We start from the raw sequence: 26,847 nt of genomic DNA, 5'->3' as shown, positions 1-26,847 counted from the left end.
AGTTGCTTATTTTCTTTACTCATAATATTCTATGTTATTTTTTCCCACTTTTTGTCTTGATATCTCTCCTAATCCTTATTATAGAATTATTATCCTATAATAGGCTGTTGCCAATATTAGGCTCTTAACAAATGTTGGAATGAATTAGTGAATTCTTAGTATTTCTTCTGGCTATAGTGACTTTCTTCAAAAAAAAAAAAAGTGGGGTAGGGGATGTTTTGTCTCAAAAGTAAGGAAGTAAAGCATCCAAAAGGCTGAGATCTTGGCAATTTCTGGGTTTTGTGAAGATGTTTTCTTCCTTAGGCCTCTAGCCCACTTGGATATATTTGTTCATTTGTGCTGCCAAAGGTCCTTTTAATCTATAATGAAAAATTTATTATGAGTGAAGATGAGATTGCTTTAGGTTTCAGACTATTTTAATTTCTGGCAAGTGTTCTCAGTGTTTAAAGGGCACATTTTAAAAAGGCAGAAAAAAGTCCCCATCTTCCCTCTCCTTCCGCTCTGCCTTTTTCCCTTTAAAGACCTACTTGGCTCATCAAACCTGTCAGATTTTTTTTGAAGATTATTTGATGGGAGCATTTCTTCAAAGGGCTAGACCTCAGTATCAGCCTAATCAGTAACCTTTTGGCAGAGAAACAATTGAAACAAAATCTACTTTCATGTTTTATTTTCCTATTTTGGGATAGAAATCTGATGATTAGTAGTAGTAGGAATGATATCACCAAGCCCAGAATTTTAGAGTATGGGTGGGAAAGGGCCAGAGCTTAGAGGTCATGTAGTCCAGGCTTTCTGTTTCATAGATGAAGAAAATGACTCTCAGGGAAGAAAGTAATTTGATCCAAGATCATGTAGATAATAAGGAGTAGATCAGGATTTTTGAATCAGTCTCAACATTAAGTACAATGCCTTCTCAGCTTACTCCATACCAGAATGACGAATAACATAGTTGGTGGAATTATATCCTAGGTATCATCCCAGTTGGTAGAAGTTTGGTAGGTAGGAAGGTAATACTTTTGGTACTTGAATAGATTTGTGATCTTATTGATTATAGGTATTTTCCCCATGCCTTATCCATTCTGGTATAACCTACAAGGTAATTCTCCTTTATGTTCTTATTATCAATGTACTGGAAGCTTTCTATAGTTCTTCTGGCATTTCATGGAGTATATAGGCTAGCTGCTGTTGTTCTCTCCTTCTTGCCACTAGATGCTTATCTTTTTTTCCCAGTCACACAATTCTTTCATGACATATTTTTAAAGCCTCCTTGTCTGTTTATAGGTCTTTCCAAGGTGGGTATACTGATAGATGTACTCTAAAGCATGTCCATCTGACTGCGATCCATAACCTAGACATTCAATCAATATTATTCATCCACTTGGTTTTTCCTGGGCATATAATTGAGCAAATTCTTTAGTCTTGCATAAATTATTTAGGAAGCTCTGCAAAATCCTGGGATCAATGCTTTCAGCACAGTGTTATTTGTAAATGCGAACACCTATAGGACCATCCATAGAGAATCTAATCCTTCCTTATCTCTGATGTTGTATTGACCATATTCCACGATAGTGAGAAACATTTGTTTTTGCTTTGCTTGGTATTAATAACGATGGTTGTGGGATAGGATTATCTCTTACTAGCATATGTTTCAAGGAATCATAGATTATTGACATTCATTGGAAAGAACCTTAATTTGTAAATGTCGGAAAGGCTTTTTTGGAGTAATACCTTTTTAATAGTCAATCAATTCAGTAGGCTTTTATATTCTCTATATCCTTCAGTTTGTATGATGATCAAGTTGTGATTTTCTGTGTAACATCACTTGTCAAGACCTTGCCTGTTCCCTTCTGAGATCTGTATCAATCAGTCTGTGTGTAGATTATTCTCAAAAAAAATTATGTTGAAGGCAAAGTTGGCTTATGGGTCAGTAGTTCTTTAATGTTCTCTCAATTATTCTTTGGTTGTAATAAGATTTTAGCTCTTACCTCCACTATTGATATCTTCCCCACCTTTGAATACTTAATTGAGCCTGTTTTTTTCCATTTTTGTCCTCGTCAGTACTTCTGTAGAGACATCTGAAACTGTATTGTAATTAGAGTCAAAGTATGGCAGCTCTTCTGTCCTTGATGGTGAAAAAGAATTTTTCTTTGCTTAAAATGACAGAAAGGGAAAATGTTGGGGGAGCTATAGGAAAAGAGGCATATAAGAACACTCTTGATGATGCTGTAAATTGGTCCAACTATTTTGAAAAGCATTTTCAAACTAGGCTTTGATTAAGCACCCAAAGACAATATGAAACACCATTTCACTGGATGTTCGGTTACCACTCAAAAGTAGTAAGTGCTCAGAAGAAGTGCAAAAACATAGCCTATGAAAATAACTTCAGCTTATCCACCAACATCTGTTACAAAGGATAAAGATGGAGAGAAATTCTACCAAGAATAATTTAAAAACTCTAAGATAAAACTTAAGATGTCATATACTTTATTCTTATTAACTTGAAGATAAAGGAAGGGCTAGGCATTGATGGTGAAAAATGTTGGAAATATGACTATGAATAAAAAATATTACAAAGAAGTATTCATTCATATAATACATATATATTATAAAGAAGTATTTATATTATTGCTCATTAAGGTACTAAGATAAAGACTTTATTAGTGTTGGGGACATAAATGTAAGCAAGCAAGATCATTCCTGCTTTCGAGGAGCTTTTAAACTAATGGGCAATAAAACATATGAGGCTGGAAAAGGGGAGGGCCATGATGTAGAAATGGCTAGGAATTGCTCTAAAGATCTGGTTTAGAGCAAGATAAGGAGAAAACTCACCAATTCCTGAAATTAATGAAGTAAAGAATTTCAGAGAAACCTAGAAAGATTTGTGAATGGAAGCAAAATAAAGTATTAATAGAACTTGGAGACCAATTTATACAATAATAACATTGTAAAGAAAGATTCAAAAACATGTTCAACAATGATTCCAGAGAATCCAGGAGATTCTCTCCTAACAAGAGAGATAGATGATGGACTCATGGGACAAGAATGATATACATTTTTAGACATGAACAATGTGGAGATTTTTTTTTACTTGACTATGTATATAGAAGAGTTTTTTTTTTTCTTTTCAGTTTTTTAAAAGGAAAGTTGGGAAAATGGTAACAGTTGGATTGTTTCTCCCTTCTCCATATCCTCCAAAAAGAGCTATTGAAATATTTTTAGTTGAATCTTGAAGCTCTCTTTAAACTTTTCCCTCCCCCACTCCTTTTATCTTATTTATGAGGAAGTATTGCAATAATCTAATATATCCTTCTCAGTAAAACTTTACAGATCAGTTTATATTTGTAACATTAAAAAATTCTGTATGCATTTGTCATGATCAATGTTGATGTCTTTTCCTTCATCCAATTCCCATTTTCAGCATCAGTTATTTGTTTAAATAGATCAGATTAGAATTGTTTCAATTCTACAGTGTCTTTTTAATTTTTATTCTTCTGGTTTTGTATTCATTTTGATTTCTGATTTAGTAATGACTCATGAGAAATGATTATTTTCTGTTGTACAATCAATTCTTTGCTTTATGATCTTATGCTATTTAGTGCTATCCTGGTCCAGGGTATTCTGATTATTATCTCAAAGAAATTACATGATTTACATGTATGAATACTTCTTTGCAATATATATGTATTATATGTATGAATGCTTTTTTATAATAATTTTATTCATAGTCATATTTCCAACATTTTTCACCATCACTTTATCTTAAAGTTAGTGAGAATAAAGTATGTGATATCTTAAGTTTTATCTTAGAGTTTTAAAAATTATTCTTGGTAGAATTTTTCTCCATCTTCATCCTTTGCAACAGATGTTGGTTGAATAAGCTGTAGTTATTTTCATAGGCTATGTTTTTACACTTCTTCTGAACACTTACTACTTCGGAACGGTAACCAAACATCCAGTGAAATGGTGTTTCACATTGTCTTTGAATTTGTAATTTTTTATTGCAAATCATTGCAATTTATCTACTGCAATTTTTTTATTGCAAATTATTGCAATTTACTTACTGCTTTCAGGAGAACATGTGAGCCCTATGTTCATTTAGCTGAAACTTTCCTTTTGCCTTCAAAATGTGAAAGTCTGAATTAGTATAATTCCCTTCCTACAAAAAAAGAAACTTTAGGGTAATTAAGACATCACAGATCAGGAAAGACTTAATTTGAGTTGAAATTTGAGGGAAAGTGAATTGTTTAAAGGTGAGGAAAGGAACAAGGTATAGGCTTGGAGGATATCCTCTGCAAGGCATGGAGACAGAAGATGGAATGTTGTGTCAGAAGACCAGTTTGACCAGTTTGGGTGGGAAGAGGAATAAAGTACAATAAATTTAGAAATGTTGCTAGCTGCCTGAATATGAAGTGTTCAAATGCCTCAAAGAGTAATTTATATTTGATCCTAGAGGTAATTTTACACTTGAATTCATTTAGCATGGGATCAGTGGGGTCAGTCCTGTGTTTTAGGCAAATCACTTTAGCAAATGTGTGAAAAAGACAAAAATCATAAAGGGTTGGGATAAAAGGGAATGTTGGTGAATAGAATCAAGGAGATACAAATTTTAAAGGCTGACATACAGAATTCATTTTATAGACAAGGGAACGGAATTGAAGATGTCATAGGATAGACAAGGAAGCACAGATTGACTGAGCTGGGAGGGCCAGGTAGACAGAGAGGTCAGCTAAGGTAAGGGAAGAAGTAGGAGTGTTCTGTAGACACAGGTAGCAAGTTACATGTGCTGGAGGTCAAATTGTAGGGAGGAAGAATAACATTGGAAGAAGAAGCCTCAAGAGAGGCTATGAGTTGTATTTAAAATACAGAAAAGGGATCTGGTTTAGTGCCCAAAAAAGAGAATGGAATCTCAGTATGGGAGCCCAGAACTTGTGTGGAAGTCTTCCTTATTTTGAGCTAGAACAATTCCCAGGGCATGGTCAGACACAAGTCAGCAGGGGTAGGCAAGCACATCTTTTTGGAGTGAGGCTTGCTATTTACACACATATACACACATAGACACACGTAAACAGAAACAAATCCATACCAACACTACTGAGGAAAACGTTTATGATTTTGTATACATCTTCTGCCAGTACAGATCTCACTTCCTTAACTTTGTAGATGGTCTTACAATGTTGCTATGGCAGAAAAAAATGAAAATTTTATATTTAAGCAGATGTTGAATTTCTCTGAACTTATTCTACATTTATTCTTAAGTAATAGATAGAATCTACCACCAGGTCCACACTTGAAAACTTCCCAACATAGAAGAACTTGACATATCTTGTTCTTTGGTTGTATAGTCTTCAAAAAATTTTAATCAAGTTTTATTGTTGCTCTTGTTTTCTAACATTAGCAGTTTCCCATTAACCATAACTATATCCTCATCTTATTCCATCCTCCCTTGTAACAAATGAAAATATTAAAATTTTTAATGTTATATTTTGTTTTTACATCATGTACATTTCCTCAGTATATCTCTTTGCCTCTTATCAGTTAGCTACATATTATAATGAACAAAGAATTAAATACAAAAAAGTTAAAAAAAAGGAACAAACTAACTCATCAATCAAGTTGGCTATCATATGCGCTATTTCACGCCCATAATCTCCACATCTCTGCAAAACAGGAAAGGAGGTGCATTCTCATATTTCTTCTTTGGGTTCAAGCAAGGTCATTATAATTTCACAGAACTTGTTCCTTCATTTTTTTCTTTTTACAATTTTATAATTGTTATTTCACTTTGCATCAGTTATATGTCTTTTCATATTCATCATTTCCTTATGTCCATATGCTCAAATTGCTTTAGCATTTTCCCCAGAGAATGGGCATGTGCTGGATTTTGCTCTTATAAAAAATACTGCTCTGAATATTTTGTTATAAAACTGTATCCTTATTTGGAAAGGACTTCAGAAGTCTAATTTATAGATAAATAATAATCTATATCTGGCCAGGAATCCCCACTTCAAAATCTTCCAAGAAAAATATTTTAGTATTTTATGTAGTATTTTAGTAAAACCATCATGACCTTGGGGGACAGTTTACACCATGTTCCATGGTCATAGTGTAGCCATCTCTCATCACTCATTCTCCAGAACAGAGATAGTTCATTACAATGAATCAAGAGTTGGACTACTTCTTAGTATTGTCATTGCTTACTTATAAGCATCTATTTGACAGTGATACAGTTGCCTCCCGGGTACTTTCCTAGACATTTGAAATCACAAGTGTGGCTTTTTAAAAAAGTACATGACTATAGTCCTTATGTATGTGATTCTTCTGGTGCTGCTTTCTTTGTTCAGTGTCATGTCAACAAAAATCTTGTCAAATTTCTTTGAATTCTTCATTTTCATTTCTGTAGCAAATAAACCAGGGACCTTTTTGTGCCTTGATTTATCTGTCCCCAAATTAATAGAGACCCATTTTGCTTACATGCATTATTGTTATTGTTGTGGTATGGTTTTGGGGAATAAATAGCCTTGGAGATTTGGGTGTTGTATTGTGATATAATGAGACTTTGGAATAACATTACTATTGGAATAATATACTGTGTATGTATATTATATAAGCATACATATACATAAAATTAAATGTACATGTATATATATATATGTGTGTATGTATATATGTATATACGTATATACACACACACACACACATACACACATTGTGAAATGCAAGTTGCATATAAGTCCCTGGAAAATGCTCTGTATATTGAAGACTTTTCTGACGTTAGCTCAGGCACCATTTTTGAATGAATCTCAGTTCTCTTCAGTTATTAGTACCCAAACCAAAAAAAAAAAAATCCCATACAACTTTGTATTGGTTTTTTATATATTTGCATATGTACATATTCTTGGAAGGCAGGTACTAATTAATTTTTTATCTTTAGTACCTACTCTAGTACACAGTGGGCACGTAATAAATGATTAATTGAAGTCCCTGGAAATTTGGGAATGGGAACTAGAACAAGTTTTGACGACCTTAATTTTTATCAACAACATTTAAGCATCAACTACTGTAATGGAATTAATAGACTTGTTAAATATTGACTCATAAGTTAAAGAAGAATCAGTGGAGGAGACATTTAGAGAGATGAAGTAATACTAAGGTCAAATTGAGGCCACTTGTGATTTTGCTACAGCCAGCTCCATTCTGCTTCCTTCCAGAGACCAGATATCAAGCAAAATCCCCAAGAATGGGGAGGAGAAATCCATCTCTTCCTTTTCTCCTTTTTTTATTAACTGGAGATTGATTTTTGTTAATAAAACATTTATAAAATATAAAATAAGAAACCTTTTAAAACAGATCTATAAGGATCTTAATCAAAATTACTTGAGTCACATTTCTGAGGGTTTCAGATTTTAGATAATGGCATTTTGGATTCAAGGACAAGGAGATAATAAGGGGGAAAGAGGTAAGAGGTTATTTTGATCCAATTTTGGAGTCTAAAAGATATTGAAGGGGAGAGGGCAGGCTTCTACGGAGTGCCACAATGGGGCCTTTGGATTATGGGGTAATTGGTATTGTTCCCATTTTATAGATAAAAAAAAATTGAGACTCCAAATAATTGTTATTTGCCTAAGTTCACAAAGCCAATTAATGGTTTAGTTGAACTTCTTCATCAAGTGCCAGAAGTCACTGAAATATGTCCAGTTTGTTAAATGAATTCTCCATGGAATGTTTTGCTGTGCTATAATTTGGTTAGGATACCATATTGATGAGACCAGGGTCATCAGTTCATTTCCCTTGGGGGGTCTATTTCATCTTGTTCCTTAGTCACTAATTAAGTCACCATCCAAAATCACCATTGCTTGCAAAGGGGACTATAGATGAATCACTGCAAATAAGTATTTTTAAAAAATGCCTCCAAATATAGAATCTATAAGAAGAGAATACCACATATTGGTGACAATTGTTACCAAAACTATATGCTTGACATTGTTTTAAGAGAGACAACAATCTTATTTATTCTGAGCATTTTTCTTTAATAACAAATTATAATTATTTTTAATATACATTTTTAAAAATTCACTAATTCCATCATAAATGGGAGATGTTTTATGTTTATTTAGGCCAACATGAAAACTTTTATCTTCCAATTTGTTTGTAGTGTAGAAAAGAAAGTATTGTTTTTCTTTATTGATTTTTAAAGAATTTACAATGTATAGAAACATCATTGGCTAGTAGCAGAGTGGTGGACTTAAAGTCAGAATGATCTTGATTTGAATTCTGCCTGAAATACTTATTAGCTATATGACAATCCACTTCAGCCAGTTTCCTCATCTGTAAAATGAAGAGATTGTGTTAGGTGACCTCTAAGGTCCCTTGTAAATCTTAGGTCTTATAAGTTAATCAAAAGTATAGAAACATGATGCTGAATAAGTCACTTGACCCTGTTTATCTCAGTTCCTTCATCTGTAAAATGAGCTAGAGAAAAAAAATAGCAAACTGCTCCAGTTTCTTTGCCAAGAAAATCACAAATGGGATCATGAAGAGTTAGACATGACCAAAATGACTGAACAACAACAAAAATAGAGGTATATTCTTTCTACACCTACTGCAGAAGGCAGTTTTATAAATGCAAAATTATCCCTATGGTCATCCCAGATGTTGAAACATTTGGCTTTCAACATAAGTATTGATGTTTGCTAGCTAGATGAATCCAAAAGTAACAGTGCTTTCTGTATGGAGCTTAATTTAGATTCTACTACATGAAAACAACATGTATACAATCACATGTAAAATATATGCAAAATGTATGCAAATTTGGGAGGGGGTACAAATGTGAAATGAGGAAAGTCTTTTGTGGGAGTTGGTTCTAAGAGGTGGTTATGATTAGGGAGTGCATTCTATGTCTGGAGCATAGCCTGTCCAAAGGCATGGTGATGGGAGATGGAATATCATTAATTGAGATCAATGACAGAAATAGTGTATAAGTGACAGTTTGATGGCCTGCATAATGTCCTGGAGTCAGGATGATCTGAATTCCAATCTTACATAAGGCACTTATCTCGGTATGACCCTGAGTTAATTAACTTTTCTAAGCTGCAGATTCTCATATATGAAATGGAGGGTGGAGGAGGATTTAATGGCTTCTAAGATCTAGAATGAGCCCTAAGAAATTAGAACTGTACTGGATTACACTGTGAGTTCCTTGAGGTCCGGATTAGGGTTTTCTTTATCTTTGTGTCCTCCCCCACCATTCCTTGATCCCCACACAGGCCTTGCCACCTAATAAATAGATTTTCAGAATGTTTTTTGGATGAATGATTTTTGCTAGTCTCACTCTAGGTATCTTTCTTCTTCCTTCCTTTCCTGCCTACTTCAGAAAAATCTTATAATAACCAAAAAGTCATCAGAATTAATAGTAAGCAGGAGTGTTCCAACTTTTATGATAGAACATTTTAATCAGTACAAAACTAAAGCATACCACGGTTTCTTTTCAGGTTTCTTTCATAATTAAAAAGAATTTATTTAAAGGGTTCTTCCAAGTCAAATGCAAACCAGAGAGTACTGCATCTAAGGGGCCTAAACCGCATGAGGAATTTAAAAGTCATGATGTTTAATTTTAACTTTGTGTACATATACTTTGTGGTGTTTTGAATCCTAGCACATTGATGATTGGTCTAAAAAGAAGCCTGTGACTTTAAAAAAAATTCCTAATTTGAAGTTGAGGAAGTAAAGGATCAGCTATGGACATTATGCTACTTACCTGAAACTTTATAGTCATGTGGTTTTTTGAGGGCAAAGGGAGGAGGTAGATTTCAGCTTTTGAAAGCCTCACTTTGAAAGCTTTTATGTGGTGGGTGAGTTATCACAGTATTCCTGGGGACTAGTCAAATAAATCTTACGCTTTAGTGAAAAGCTAGAAAATAATCCTCATGCTTCATATTACAAGCACGTTGTTTGCTGAGTAGATTTTCTTTTTAACTTAAAAGCTTAACCAGATGTGGAAAAATGAAGTCAGTAACATTTAATAGTTGAAAACCTGTCAGTTTGCCCTTCCTTATCTGGTTATAAGTTGGCCTCTTCTTGTCATTGTTCTGCAGATGGTGAAATGCTGGGAACCTCTATAGTTAGTGGGTAGAACATTTTTTTCTGTTATTTTCACACATTAGAATTTCAAGACGATCTGCATATTGAGTGCCGAGTATCTGGCTGTATGCCCTGTTTCTTGGAGCTACCCTTGAGTTTCATGGCTATTGGTTATGTCTGAAGCAAAGATTTCTTTCAGAAATCTGAAATATCTCATCACAGCTCCAAATGTTAACATACAACCCAAAGTTAACAGGGAATTTATTAGGTACTCAAATGGTGCTGAGGTCTCACTGATGTGGGTATTCCCTTCAGTGATGTAGGTAGCATCTCCCCCACATATCCCCATCCTGTATAAACTCTTTTTCATGCCCTACAAGTTTGCCACAGGCACTCCAGTCTATCCCTTAGTACCTTTCTTTGCCTTTTCCTGATGTCATGAGGAATTCCAGTGGGATTCTGGACTACAGCCTGACTAGCATTTTTTTTTCTTTCTACTTTTTCTTTGATGAGATTTTCAACCTTGATTCTCTGTGTAATTCCTTTGTGTGTGTGTGTGTGTGTGTGTGTGTGTGTGTGTGTGTGTGTGTTGCAGCTTTAGGTAATGGGTTTAAATTCCTGCTTATTTCTCCATTACACATGAACAAGGTCATGATTTTGTTGCTTTTGGCCAGAAATTGATTTTAAGATTTAGAGCAAAGAGTAGGTACAGTGTAATATTTAATACAGTATGAATTATAGCTCACAACAGCAGCGAGCCAGCATGAGTTTCTGAGAGTAAAAGCTGATGGCATCTCATGGTTGGTTTCATCTAAGGAGCCATCAGAACAATATATTGACTGGGTTACTGGTTTGGGGTGCAGCTAGTATAGACAAGAAATGTGCAATAGATAGATATAAGTTGGAACAGATGGCTGCTGTGCCGCAAATATACAAACACAACAAGCATTTATTAAGCCCCTGTCCCTTCATAATACTGTTAACATTGGAATACTATTAGTAACTGGAGTTGTCAGTCTCAGGTGAATATGTGCCATATTGTTGGTGGAGTACTGTTAATCTCAGATGAAGAAGTGGAATACTGCTAGTATTAGTCCTAGGTAAGGATGCTTAGCTGTTGTCCTCAGAGAACTTATAATCTACTGGGAGGGAGGGAGATAAGAAAGGAATTAAGATAGTTATAATGGACATGATTACGTGGTAAGTCCAATTGGGAGTTACAACATAAAATGCTATTCAAGCCCTTGAAGGGGAAAGGTCCTTAAAGAGACTCAGGGAAAGAGACTCCTACCTTTTGGTACAGAGAGGTTAATCAAGGTCAGGCTGACATGGATCAGAGAAGACAACTGGTGTCTTGGGTAGATAAAATCAGGAGGACAAGGTCTCTAAGAAAAGGACATGCAGTTGAGTATGTCCAGCTTCAAAAGGTCTCCAGCCCACTGGGTTAGAGTGCTTTGTATATAGATCCAGTGTTATGGATAATCCTGTGGAGTGAAATTAGCTTTGATAGCTTTTGAAGGCATATTTAAAAATAAATCCTCAACTTACTTGGATGAGCAAGAGTTCTTTGTTTCCTTCTCCTGGATTTAGATGTAATTTCTCTCTTCTATATATGTTGGCTGGGGTTGGGAACCTTATTGTAGGTTCTCTGGGTATGCTCATATCCCATCCGAAGGTTATGCAAGCTGATTAGGAAGGACTGCCTTCTTAGTCAACAGAGGGTTTATTATCCTCTTGGGAACCTTCCTTCTGAATCCTAGGTTTTATGGCTCTCTTGGATAGATATGTGTTGGCCTTAAAATCAGAAAGACCTGAATTCCAGGCCAATTTTAGGAGCTTAATAGGTGGATGATCTCAAACAAGACTTTAAAAGCATTGTGTCTGGAATATGCGGTTCACAGTCTTGGAGAAGCTGCTATTTTTCAGTTTCTCTCACTTCTCATATATATTCAGTTGCTCGATGTGGTTGGCTTTATCTCCACATCTCTTTTCCAGTTTCTTCATTTACAGAGCCAGTGCTCTAGTGTAGGGCTTTATTCCTTCCCTAGATTATTTTGCCATAGATTTCTAAATAAATATTATCAAACTCAGTTGGAAACATATCCCAGTGAATTGTAAAAACCCAAACAATGATGTGCTTACATCCCATTTCTGTTACATGTTGGTAATTGTTACAATATTTCAAACTGTATCTCTTGTTATTATACCTATTATGATGATCTGTGAACAGTGATCTTTGATGTTACTATTGTAATTGTTTGGGGACAACCATGAACTCCATATAAGATGGCAAATTTAATTGTCAAAATCATGTGTGTTCCTATTGCTCCACTGACATGCTTCTTCTCCCCATCTCTCTCCGCCTTGTTCCTCCTTTCAACAAAATTGAAGAATATTACATAAACTTAATTGATAAAGCAGTGTCAGGGTTTGAGAGGATTGACTCCAATTTTTAAAGAAGTTTTATTGTGGGTGAAAGTCTGTCAAACATTGTCACATGCTACAGAGAAATCTTTTGTGAAATGAAGAGTCAATTGATGTGGCAAACTTTATTGTTGCCTTATTTTAAAAAATTGCCACACTTATTCCAACTTCAGAAACCATCTCCCTGATCAGTCAGCAGCCATCAACATGGAGGCAAGCCCCTCCACCAGCAAAAAAGATTATAACTCACTAGAGCCTCAAATGATGATTACCATTTTTAAAAAAGCAATTACATGTTTTAAAATTAAGGTGTATAGATTTTTAGATAATCCTATTGCACACTTAATAGACTACATTGTGGTATAAAATAGTTTTTATATGTACCGAAAACAAAAAATTCATGTGATTTACTTTATTGACTTATTAGCTTTATTGTGTTGGTCAGAAATTGAATCCAAGGTATACTGGTAGTCATATTCTGTTGGTCTGCTTATTGCTTCACTCAGGAGTGAAGGTTGTTTATTTTCATCTCAATAATTCAGAGTAAAATATGGAGAAGCTTGTTTAGAAAATTAAAAATACACTAGGATTGTCATTAGAATATTGTTTAATATAAAGCAGAATTCAGAAGGCTTTGGTTGTGGGGGGGATTGAGAAGTAGCATGGAGATCAAAGAGAGTGATACTGTAGTGAATAGAATTTGAATTCATTTATGTTATTTATGCATATGCTATTATTAGGATAACTGCTCTTTCTGTCTTTGAAGAGGGGGTCGTGTGTGTGTATGTATGTGTGAGTGTGTGTGTATGTGTGTATCAGTTTGTATTTCATGGGTTGTGGTGGCTGAGGAAGCAGTGCATATTATTGTCATTTTAATTGGTTGAAAAATTCATTTTTAATTGTGTTATCAAAAATTTACTACATGATACACAATTTATGTCCAAATACAAATACAAATTGAACCAACAAATTTAAAAGACACTTTCTTAGCATTTAATGTCTTCTTAAAAATAAGCCTATGAAGTTAAAAGAGGAAAAGATAGGATAGGGCAGAGACAGTGTCCTTCCTTACAAAGGTGACTGCTCCTTGTATTGGTATGGGTTATTTTGATCTCTTACGTCATAGACAAATGATTTTCTGTCTGAAAGATCAATGTATATGTATGATTGATGGGAATTACTTCACTAAATGATTATTGCATTCTCAGTTCCTGCAGATTATCCAATGAACACTGAGAAATGTTGCTTTTGAAAAATCATGTCTTGCAAAATTATGGGACCTTGCCTAGAAAAACTGCTGGTGGTATTTGAGGGGAATTCCACTGATGTGGCAGTAGAAAAATAAAATTAGTGATTTAAAAATATATAGGCGTTAACATTTATTTAAATCTTAACTTTTTGGGGAGTTGCTAACTTTTTATTAAAGAAAGAAAAGCAACACTAAAGACAGCTTTGTTTTAAAGTTCTAGAGGTTGAAGATCAATGTAATATGGATTAAAACTTTTAACTTTAAGGTATTTTTGTTAATTTTCTATTCATCTTAAATACATGAAAAAAGGGGAGAAAGAATATTTCCACATTCACAAGAGAACATGAGAGAAGATTCAATAAAACAAATTAATATTTCAAGAAAACCTGTATAATAAATACAACAATTACTTGCAAAAAGGTTTACTTTTATTCACTGTTGTACACTTTTAACTTTATTTCCCCCCCACACTCTGGAAAAAACTACAATTAAATGCATATGTGTATGTGTGTGTGTATGTATTATGTATGTGTGTATGTATTTGTATACACATACACATACATATATACACACACATAAATGTCTACACATATATTCACTTATACCCATATATGTAAGACTAGATGATGCCTATTTCCACTTGTCATCTCTTTCTCTGGAAGTAGAGAGTATCTTCCAATCAAATGTATTTTAGGGATTTTTTAAAAACTCATTTTCTTTTTCTATCATCTCATTTGAGTTGCAGTTCCATCCAGCTTTGGGAATGTCCTGCCATCACTATAAAATCACTCTCCAAAACTAAATGTTTTCCTTGGCTCCAAAGCAATTCCTTGCCCCAAATTGTGTTATCATTTTTCTATTTGTTCATCATTCTTGCCAATGAAGATGTGTGTGTGTGTGTGTGTGTGTGTGTGTGTGTGTGTGTGTGTGTGTGTGTGTGTGTGTATGTATCAGGTTTATATTTAATGGAGAGGAGTGAAGGGTGTGCTGAGGGAGTCTTAAAGGCTTGGGATCATCTCTGCTGCATCTTCCATCTTCTATATTCAGATTTTCACCAACTTCTATTATTTTTTCTTTCCACTTTGAAAAGAATTCTGCTTATGACTTATTATCTAATTGCCCCACCCAGATCATGTCACTGCCTTGTTCAAAAGCTTCCAGTGACTCCTTGATGCCTTATCTATCAAAGCCAGATACTCCTTTTTGATTCTCCATAACCCTTGTCCAATCTGCATAATCTTCATAAATACTTGATCAATAGCTTAAAGAATAAATCAGATATTCATTCCAGTGCAAGCAAAGATGTTAACAGAACTCTTATAATATGGCAAAATGCCCTCCTTATATACCAGTGAAGGCCTATAATTACTCCCTGTGCCTGAGTAAATTAGACTGCATCTCTGGATTTTAGTTTTCCATTCTATAAAATAATGTGATTGGTTAGATTAAAAACTTTTCCCACTTGCCTTTTCATTTTGCCTTAGAAGTTTTTATGTGATCTTGGGTATATAGGTATATTAAATATGTATACAAATCAAACATTTATTGTTAATAAATCACAAATTCACAGCCCTCCACATTTAGTTATGAGACTATATTATATATAATTGAATCACAATTTAAGAAACTGTGTTAGATCAGTGGTGCCAAACTCTAATAGAATGGATTCCTGCAGACTTGCCTTAGAAAACTACAAATTAAAATTATCTCATAATGTGTTTTCATTTATTTTGTTAACTATTTTCCAACTACATTTTAATCTCAGTCAGACTACATGGAGAAATTTTGCAGACCACATCATTTGACACTTGTATTAGATGATCTCTAAAGTCTTTTGTAGCTCCAAATCCTTTTCTTTTCTTTCAAAATACTTTGTTTTGTTAAGCTTTTAACTAAATTTAAGCCTCTATTATTGTCTTAAATCAATAGATGTTAAAGTAATTAGATTACCTTGAGGATTATTGGTTCTTTCTTTTTTTCCCCAATATTCTATTTAAGTAATTAATTAGACCTAGGAAGTATAAATGGCAATCAGTTACAGAATTGTAGTTCACAGGATTTCATTTAGTATTGCATGTATTTTTATATGTACTTATTTTCTCTCCCCTGCTAGAATGTAAGCTACTTGCAAGTAAGAATTGCTTATTCTTTGAGTATCCTCTAAACAATCTTTGTTATATAGTAGATGCTTAATAAATACTTGATTGGTCAATTAAAGAATAAATCAGCTGTTATTCCAATGCAAGCAAAGCTGTTAATAGAACTCTTATTACAATTAGAATAATAGAATAGAATAACTCTTGTTAGATTTAGAATAATAGAATTTTCCTTATATACAATAAAAATTTAAAGCAGAAAAATAAACAAGATTAGAAAACAATAGGAAAATATGTAAAAAAGAAAAAAATGAAAATCATCCCTCATTTTCTAAACCATATTACTTTTAAGCAAAATTTTAACTGCTCTTCTCCAACAAGGTGATTCAAATGTTCTCTTGTATGTGAAACATTACATCGGATATCGGAAATTTGCCCCAAGCGTTTATTTTGTTCATGGCAGCATTTTGGAGACATCTCAGAAGCAAAATTCATTAGAAGTTAAAAGACTGATTCAATAGCTATGACAGCCAGAAAAAAAAATTACTTAGTTGAATCCATCTTTTAGAGCAAAGGTGAGGATCAGCTTTTTATGTTAATAGTGTCAAGTATATGATGCCTAAAGAGGCATAGAAGAATAAAGACATTGATCTTTATAGATTAGAAACAGTGGCTTATTCCAGTTGCAAGAGAGTGTTCTGCAAGGCTGGTTAAAAGCTTGTTGAAAGGGATGGAAAAGATAAAGAAACCTGATAGCTCTGTAGAGAATCAATCTCCCCTTCATCACTTTTTTACATTTCAGTTACAGCTTTTAACCAAAGATCAATCAAGTATATTCTAAATGATAGGGCTCTGTTTTTCCTGTATGAATCCTAGTTTTCAAAACAGAACCATAAAAAGGGAATTTTGGTTGGATTGAATGGAGTGATCTTTCTGCATTTTAATCATCCTTTTATTTTTTTTTAAAGATGCATTTTATTGACATCTCTTTTGCTTTTTATACATCTAGATTTCCCTAGATTTCTCCCTCTCCCAGACAGCCATCCTCTTATTATAAAATCTATTTTTTAGAGGAAAAAAGAACAATAGGAAAAAATAAGCAAAACCGATCAATACACTGGAAAAATGAAAATAGATGCTTTGTTCCACATCCATGGACTTGCACATTTATGTATATCTTTATTTCAGGGAGACACTGTTTATAGTAAATGAATTGATTGTTTCAGGGATTTGACAGGAAGAACACTGAGCTGATCTAAATTCCATTGGTTTTTCCCTTGTGAGTTGACATAAACAGATCCATCCCAGTCTCAGTTTTGTTATTTCTTAGGAATATTGTGAAGATTGCTTAGATAGTATTGGTACGAATAATCTTTGTGCTCCTGGAAGTTCCCTGTCTATAGCATTTATTGTACTTAATGACCTCTTTGGATGTGTCAGATAGAAAAGTCTGTGAAGTGGCTCAGTTTTGCTATCTTGTGACTGGAGTAATTTATTTTAGCTGTTAATATTTATTAGGAATTGCTTTGAAGAAGGCGCAGGGTAGTATAAAATACTTACCAAAGCAGGACTTTTTTTTTTAAATCTTTCCTTTTTATCCAGAGATCATTCTGAATTAGATTCAAATTTGTGGGAGGCAGATTCAGATCTGAATGAATGCTTGAATTTTAGTTTATATTCCAAAACATTTTTGGCATAATTTTCATGCCACCAGCAAGAAGGCAGAGTTCTCTGTGGGTAGAGAATGCCGTTCTTGGTGTTGCTGTATGCCTGCCAAATTTTCTTTTTGGCCATGAGTCTGTCACCTTTTAAAAAATTTCCTTTTTGTGTGTTTTATTATGTGGTATTAAATCTAGAAAATACCTACAGTTCTTCATAAAATAGGAAACACAGGACTGGAAGGTACCATAGAAAGATCGCTAATACAACTTCCTCATTTTACAGGAAATTGAAATGGGTCAATGGCTTTTTCTAGTACATGCGTCTATTAAATTTCATAACTAGTGTTCAAAATCAGGTTCAGTGATAAGTTCTCTAAGATCAAGGTTCTTTTTTCCTCCTTTTTCCTCCCTACTTCACCTTGATATGTTCCTCTTCCCTTTTCTTTTCCCCTTTCTTTTTTTTTTCTTTTCCCTCGACTTTGTCTCCTTTTCCTCTCCTCCCTTTGCCCCTTCTCTCTCTCTTCCATTTCTTCTTTTTCTTCTCTTACCTCTCTTCTTCTTTCTCTTTCCTTCTCCTTTTCCCCGTTGCTTCCCTACTGTTTTCTCCTCCCTTTCCTTTTTTTCCCTTTCTCTTCCCATCCCTGCCACTTTCCCCTCTCTTTCCTTTCCCCTTTGCCACTCTTTCCATAACCCCTTTCACCCCCGTCTTTTCTGTGTCTCCTAAAGTGAATACTCTCAATGGTCATGCCCATGTATCTCATTCATATCTTTGAGTCTATTGTCAGCTTTCTTTCTGTGCACCAAGCTGATCTGTGGAGTAATTAATATTTAGATGAAAAAAAAAAAACAATAGCTTTAGAAGTGACAGCATAGAAATCTACTCAAATGCTTCTGAGTAAGAACACTAGGAAAACTCTGCTTTCAGTGAATCCAGGTTAACATGGAATCAGTTTCAGCTCCTACTGGATGACTATTCATGAAATAAGAGCAGAGTTTTTTTGGTTGTAGACTAAACTTTTCATTTCTAAGAGTTAATATTTGCTGTAGCTTATTGCCAAGACAACTGTGAATGTTCTCTAAACTAAAACCAGCTAATTGGGCAGATTATTTTTCATTGGAGTATGTCAGAAGTAGATGGGCATAAATCTTTCAGTAGTCAATCCCTTTACTTGGTCATTATGTTTACGTTATCCACAACCCACTTTTAATGCTGTATTTCTGGATCTAATTAGCAAATGAAATCAGATTGCTAGCATTAGCTTAAGGAGAGACTATGGTCACATAGCTACTAAGTTTTGGAAGCCTGTTTCCATGCTAGAGACAGTGAACTTCTGACAGCACTACATAGCCCCTCCATATTACATTGCTGTTTCATTATTACCATGTGGCCATCCCCAAAGAATTCTCATGATTCAGATTACCCTTTAGTTGAGGGGTTCATTTCTCTGTATTTTGAAGTCATTTGGGAATCCTATGGCCTCTTCTCAGGAATAAAGCTTTGTAGTGTGCAGGATAAAGTAGATAGCATTAAGAAGAGAACCAGTTACACTGAAAGACATTCAAAATAATGAAACAAAACAAGTTAGGATACCCTCAGGTTGAGAGCCCCTGCTCCTAGTATATAATCTGATGCATGATACTAGAATAAAATATTTAGTTGATTTATATTATATATATATATAATATGTATAATATATATATAGAGAGAGAGGGAGAGAGAGAGAGAGAGGTAGTCTAAGAGTGCTAGAGATTTTATTATCTCTATGCAAATTTTTTTAGTAATAACTAGTAGCATAAACTTTTGTCTTGGCTTCTCATGATTGGTCTTTGTTGCAGGTGCAGTACCACAGTAAATGTAATTTGAAGAAAGCAAGAAAGAACCAATGGCTTTAGCTGGCTGTCCGGATTCCTTTTTGCATCATCCATATTACCAGGTATGGGTGCTTGTGTGATCCTGGTGAAATCAGTCAGATATGGGCTAGGATGGAAAAAAAAAAATTTAAACAGCAATAAATTCTAGTTTTGCACAAAGGAAATTACTGAGATGGAACTACAGAAAAATTGATTAGTGGAAGAAGATAGCAAGATATTGTCATGATCCAGCCCTTTTCTTGACTTTGAAAAAAAATCACTATTGCATGAACAATCATATCTACATTTCCAAATACATTCTTTCTTTTCCCATTCCCATAGCTTCATCCCTTATATCAAAAAATTTAAAAATTGGTGTGGGGTACAGTTTAGGAAAACTAATCAACACATCGAAAAAGTCAGATATTACCTGTAGTTTGTATTATCATAATATAAGAAGGGAGGTACCTTCCTCATATCTATTTTTGAGACCAAACTTTATCATTCATAATCTTACAGCATTCATTTTCAGTTTGTTGTTTCCATTTTCATTTTTGTGGCTATTTTATGTATTGTTTTTCTGGATTTACTTGTCAGTCCTTTTACATTAACTCTTATATAAGTCTTCTTGTGCTTTGTATTCATCACTTAGTAAAAGAACATTTCATTTTTGTTCCACAGTCTGCTTAGCCATTCCCTAATCAATGGGATTTACTTTATATTTTGGTATTCCAGAAAGTCCTGCTATGAATGTTTTTCTGTATATGTATGGCCTTCCTTTTTTCATTGACTTTTGGGGAACCATGGAATCTCTATGTCAAAGGTGTAATAGGAATTTTAGTTATTTAATTCACAGTTCCAAATTGCTTTTCACAATGGTGAACACTTACCAACTTTAGCAACAATGTATTATTGTAGCCTATCCTTGCTCCCACATTTTCATAGGAGATTTTATTGCAGAGTGAAATAAATAACTTGCTATTCTGAATCATAATAGTAGTAGGGAAAAGATTCTTTTCATCTGATACTGAAATGTTTTCTAGAAAGTTTTAGCTAAAGTTGCAGGAAAGTCCAAAGAGAAAAAAGATTTTGCCCAGAGGTAGCAAAACTTAATGACTTTGTAGGTTTTCAATCGTAAATGATTAAAACATTTTAGAGGTTTGCTTAGGGTGACTAAGACATGAAATATCAAACTGGACCAAACCTCATTGGTTATTTAGACCAGCCTCTTTTCTTTGATGATGGCTCCAAAGGTGATGTATTGGGGACCAAGGCCAGATTTTATGGTAACTGTAGTAGATTAGAGAGATATTCCTTAACTTGTGATTTCTATCATTTTTCTTCATAACCTATTATTGACCTATCATGGAAATTACTAGGAGATCTTCTTAAGCCTAATTGCTGATTTCCATTTATATTTCTCAGTTATCTGTTATAGAAAGTTCTTTTTCAAGCTTTAGGGCATGTCTCCTAATTCTGATATTCTGAGGTTTCTTGAATAACTGCCTCTTGAGGATCATAAGAACTTAGATAAAATCTCTCCTTGCCCTTCATCTTTCCAAATGGTTTAGTCTTAATGTTTGTATGTACCTTTTTTCCCCCCTCTCGTTCCTTTCTCTGTAGAATATGAGTCAAGTAGGCCCTATTTCACTTTGGGGTTAATATCATCCCGCTTAGACCAATGCCTGGCCTATAGCCAGGCCTTAATAATGGCCCAATGATCACTTTTATTGCCTTCTTTGACCTATGTCTATCTTTAGGTGCATAATGATGACTACATGAAATAGGTGTAGATTAAAAAAAAAAGAGTTTCTTTAAAAGGGATTCACATATCTCTTTGAAAAATGATAGCACTTTTTCCAAGGGAAAAAAAGGGGAGACAAGATTCTTTTCCTAACAAGCATCTCTCAGATCACTAGTTCAATGGTGATGTTTTGAATACCTTTTGTGTTCGAGTCACTGAGTCAACCCCCTCAAAGTATAAAATGAGATGGGAGTAGATTACCTTCTCTCATTGAGTTTATAGTTAGCCAGGGGAGATGAGACTTGTACATAAATCAGATTAGACATGTCATTTATTTAAATCTTTGATGGTAAACCAATATTGATTAAAAGCTAGAAAAAAGGAATGAATTTTGATAATTCCTTAGTGTAAAGCTTGGTTCTGGAATAAGTCTTCTTGGTGTACTTTCTGAGGGAGTGATGGAGGTATGTGATTGTAAGGTTGACACTATCTGATGTATCATGCTTTTATTTAAAAATTGCTTTTTAAAAATTTTTACTTTTAGATATGCTTTATATTTTGATATATATTTTATATTTTTATTTTATTTAAAAATTACTTTTTTTCTCCTTAAAGCACTGAATTCCAGTTCGCTTCATTAGCTTGGCTCCAAAGTTTAATTTTGTCTAACTTTCTGTTAAACCTAGTCTTGGTGCTGTTGGTCACAAGGATTCTAGGTGAGAAAGTCTAGATGGATCATTGCAAGTCCATTATCACTACTAGGAAAACATGGTTAGCTGAAGCCTTAGTGAAAATTACCCAAGCTGTGCCTTAGTGCAAGCACTAAGGGCAGCCTGTCTATTTTACTTCTGAAAGAATGAAATATTGGCTCATAAGCGGTTTGTTATGATGCTATGACAATTGTTGATTTGATGCTTTTTTATTCTCCCTCTAACCCTTCAGTGACATTTAAAATGTCATGTTGGTGCCAAAAGGAGCAGCAAAGTAGGTTAAAGGGCTATACAGAACTTAATTGCTTTGAGCTACTATATTTATTGCTCAGAATCACCAAAGACTGTTTATCCAAGATTCTCTTTCCTCTGTACCAACCAGGGAACTGTTTCAAGCCGGCATTCTCTTGGAAATAGTATTCTTTGTAGGGGAGGACACATTGAGAAGAATTCAGCAGCACTCCTTAATGGCTTTTAAGAGCCCTTTCTGAATTTCCTAGCTCTAGTAAAAATCTAGTCATACAAGTTGGCAGCTTTTGTCATCTGTTCCTGGAAAATCAGATCACAGTTCCAGAAATTCTCAGAAAATGAGATGATTTACATTGAGGTTCCCCACTTGTGCAATCTGTCGTTGTTACAATTAGAGATATTCCCCAGACTTCTCAATTGAAAAATGACTTCCTAACTCTTAAATATATGGGTGCTTGAACAGTTCATTTGACTCAGTATTAATTGTGGCTTAGATAAGATGTTCAATTTTAGGAGCTAAGCTACACATTTTACATGGAGTTGAAGGGGAGGGAGGTACTAAAATTGTTTCTATTTAATTACTCTGATTTATGCATTAAGACTGACAGTGAGCAGAGTGGAATGGGTGGGTGCATTTTATTAACCATTATTAACCATCATGTGATCCTTTCAGTCCATCATGTTCAAAGTAGGAGCATTTGAAGTAGTTCAGAAAATAAGTTTTGTGAATTACCACATAAAACATAGGTCTAGTAAGAAATATAGAGAAGCACGGTGATATTGGGCACAGTGTATTGATGCTGGAGTTGGAAAATCTGAGCTAGAATTTGGAAAAACTTAAGATTTAACTTCTCTCCCTGACACCTCTGGAATAACTGGTTAATTAGTTATTTAGCATCCCTAATTCTCAATTTCCACGTCTGTAAAAAGAAGTTAATCTCTATCTGCTTCAGACAGTTTTCACGAAGTAAGCACTTTAAGAAACTTGTAACATTATTAAAAATTTTTAATATAAAATATACACCATTTCATTATTAAGCTATTCATTTTGTGCATAGTATTGTAACAAATGAAGACAATGGTGAAAATTGAAATTTATAGGTACATTGTAATATTCATTTTTAAAAGCACTTTTCCCCTGAACTCCAGTAACATTGACAACCTCTGTCTTCTCTTCATTGTTGAAGTAAATAGTCTGTATCTTTTGAAAATCTAGAACTATAACAGTAATTTTCTCTAACTGGAAAAGTTTTTCGTAAAAGGGACTTGTGCTTTTTAAAATCCTATATTACTTTAAAACTTCAAGATAGTCAGTTGGCCATCTTTCAGATTGAGTGACTGATGTTTTCTACTGTGCTTGAGATATCAAAGCAAAAATGGTAAAATATCCTTTATCCTTAAAAGCTAACATTCAATCCAAAGAGATTTGTATGTATGTAAGTATATACAAAATAATGAATGATTATTGTTATTTCAGAATTATTGCAACAGTTATCCTAATCATTATTCATTATTCATAGTCTAATGATAATTCAGGGGGAGGTCTTAGTGATTGGAGAGGCAGTATCAGGAAAGACCTCTTGTGGGAGATGGCATTTGTTAGGAGTTTTGAAAGAAACAAGAGATTCCAGGAGATTGAGGTGAGAAGGGTCACATTTCTGAGATGGAAACAGCCTGTACAAAGGCATGGAGGTGGTAGGAATATTGTGTGTAGTAAAAAATAACCCTAAAGAGGTATTCAGTATAAAGACATCAAGCTGGTAAATTCACCCAGTGGAATGGAAGTTCCTTGAGATATTGTGATTTGTTTTAACAGCTAGTGTGTTATGTTACACATAGCAGATACCCAATAATTTTGGATTGAATTGAATCAAAACAAAATGTCTCATGGATAAAGGAGATTATTTCTTATAAACCTTATGGAGTAAGATTTTGCTGGGATTAAAAATATTACTATGGGGACAAGAATTGTCCAGCCTTCTTTGAATTTAAACAGTCAAATTGTGAATTTCAGGCCAATTTTATTGGTCTCCAATATAGACATATTTATTAAGTGCCTACTGTGTGCCTAGCACCTTGTCAAGATACAAATAATAAAGAGAAAGAGAATCTCTTCCCACAAGAAGACTGAGAGGTAGGGAAATAATATAAAAAGAGGCAAGAAAGAGGTGGTGAAGGGGAGGAATACTGGTGTATTCTTGGCAGAGGAAGTTTTCTCACCTGAGATTTCATTGTTGTAGATGTTTTTAACTGTCTTTTTGTCAAAGACCACTTTGGCTATTTGATGAAATCTATGGACTTCATGCCAGAATATTTGTAAATATATAAAATTATATATCTAGAATTATACAAGAAACCACATATATTCAAACATAGTTACCAAAATACTAAAAAACTATCAACCACAAAAACAAGGTCAGGGACATCAGGTTAAGAATCTCTCAGGATAGCAATAAAATCATAGGTCTAATTCCTATTATGTTCTGTTGGTGGCTATAGGAAATATTGGCAGGGCAGATATGCTCAGCTCTCCTTAAGGAGCCTAGTCTGTTTTGGAATTTTTTAAATATAATTACTTATATCAGTGAACTTTGCATAGACATGCCCCTTTCTGCTCATCCCACCCAATTCAAGATTCATCTCTCTTGGAAATTTTCCTGGATTAAATTCACTGAATTCTGACTGGTCCTCTATATTGTGTTCATTCCTCTCTACCTTGACTCATTGTTCTTTGTGCAGTGAAGGCAAAACTGGATGAAATAGTGCAGTGGAAAGAACCCGAGAATGGAGTCACAGAACCATAGGTTTGAATGCTGGCTTCCCAACTTGCTACTTGTTTGATTCTGGGCAAATCACTTACCTTAACCTCAATTTCATTTGTAAAAATAAAAGTACTATATGTTCCTTAGGTCCTTTCTAGCTCCAGATCTGTTATCCCAGTTCCCTTCCCTCAACTTTTTCTTTTATCAGCTCACCTCCAAACTTGGCTTAAATTCAGAAGCCCTTTGGGGAGATGGGGGTGAAAGGGAGGTATTTCTAGCCTTCGTCTTTGTGCTCGATTCAAAGAACCATGGGCAGTTTCTTTTGCATTGTCCCAGTCACAGATGGCCTATTCATTTTGCCCGGGCTTGAGCTAATCACAGGGAAAGCTTTAGTTGGCCTTTTTAACCTTCCTGCCCTCCATCATGGAAGAAAACTTGGAAGAAAGAGGCTTGGAAGCTTTAAAATCCTGGGTGACTAGAACAAGTAGCTTTCTGAGCCCAATTTGAGCAAATTTTCTTTTCTTTTCTAGTTCTTTTCTTTTTTTCTTTTCTTTTCTTTTCTTTTTCTGTTTTTGATTTAAAACTGGCTAGTAATTAGACTACCTACTGTGGACCCAGACTATGGTAACTTTACTGGATTACTACTTTTGGAGAAAATATACCCATCTCTTTTATCTTCTAGTAAGTGTGTTGGGAGAAGTAGAGAGGCTGATTTTCAGTTATTTCTTTAAAACTGCCTTTTGCTACCAGCAATTACTTGATGGCCGAGGTTAAGATTTCTTAAAGAGCCCTTATCTCTTAAATAGGACAGAAAATTTCACTCAAAATTTAAATAATTTTTGTAAATTAAAATTTAAATTGGTTTGGGTACAGGCACACTGAACCACAAATGGATCTCAGAATGTATCTGGATATACTGATAAGGAAATATGATCAGAAAGAAAGAATACTGGCTTTGGAAGCAAAAAACCTGATTAACCTCTAAAACTTATTACCTGCGTGAATACACCTGTGCGTAGGTCATCTCTGACATTTCTGTTCTATAATCTACAATTGGAATTGTAGATCTTTTGAAACTGTGAACCTACTTGAGCAAAATTATTACAGAAGAAAAATGAATGTGTGAAATGCTGAACACTCAAGTTTCAAGAGAAACTTAGTTTTATTGGTTAAGGATCATTTTGCATGGTTTTTAGCTATATTTATACTTTGGTAAGGCTTGATGGCTCATGTTCCCATTGGACATTGCAGGGGAGACAGTTGTGATTCAGAGGTACTAGGCTCCAGAGTCTTAAACAGCTGCTTCATGCCAAAGCCCCTTGCCATATTTCACACCTCTCACCATCACTTATAGGAACAAATTGCAGCTTCATCTTTGGCATTTGTTGGGTGGCAATCCCAAATTCAAGCATTTCTTTGTTTGTTGATTTCTTTGGCTTCTCCCCAGGACTTTAGTTATTTTAATTACAGTAGTTCTTGGAGATGAAAGACTACCAACACCTCATAGGGATGTTAATGTCATATACATCTGTTTTCCTAAAGAAATTCTATAATGTGCCAGGAGTGTTCTGACAGGGCTACCATCTGTCCTTCCAGAAGGAATGAACACAAGTGGATGTTGCCATGAGAACTAATTTTCTTGCATGATACATGCTGTTCACATAGCCCTTTAACAGTTGGATTTGTAAAACTGAAATACTCATTGACTTATAGACTGCTAACTACAGTGGAATTGGATGTGGTACCGAAAACTTTTCCATTTTTCACATCTCAACTACCTTTAGACCTCACACATGGAAAATTCAAATAGCTATCTGTTTTTCAAGGTAGTTGTCTGTTTCAGAGTGGTATGAATAGCTCTCCTAATGATAAGGATAATGATGATGAATGCAACAGATGACAGATCTCCATATGAGAAATACAGACCTCAGAATATCCCAGTGAATCTACCCAATAAACTCTGTTACAAGTTGACCATTTACACAGACTAAATTGATGGTTACAATTGGCTGGATATAACACCAATC

General features: G+C 34.4%; 1 protein-coding gene across 5 annotated transcripts in view; it reads left to right on the top strand.

Annotated features, from left to right (window-relative positions):
- GRB10 (growth factor receptor bound protein 10) overlaps positions 1 to 26,847 on the top strand; it is a 253,786-nt gene that overhangs the window by 56,570 nt on the left and 170,369 nt on the right. For 4 of the 5 annotated variants that reach the window (XM_074283599.1, XM_074283598.1, XM_074283601.1 and 1 more), the window contains one exon: positions 19,341 to 19,438. The exons of the other annotated variant lie outside the window; for it this stretch is intronic. In XM_074283599.1, coding sequence (XP_074139700.1) covers positions 19,388 to 19,438 — 51 coding nt within the window. In that variant the 5' untranslated portion in view covers positions 19,341 to 19,387. The remainder of the gene's footprint in view (positions 1 to 19,340; positions 19,439 to 26,847) is intronic. 5 annotated transcript variants of the gene reach the window in all.

The sequence above is a fragment of the Sminthopsis crassicaudata genome, chromosome 1 (assembly GCF_048593235.1).
Source record: "Sminthopsis crassicaudata isolate SCR6 chromosome 1, ASM4859323v1, whole genome shotgun sequence".
NCBI classification, from domain to species: Eukaryota; Metazoa; Chordata; class Mammalia; order Dasyuromorphia; family Dasyuridae; genus Sminthopsis; species Sminthopsis crassicaudata.
This window is presented reverse-complemented; position numbering and strand designations above follow the sequence as displayed.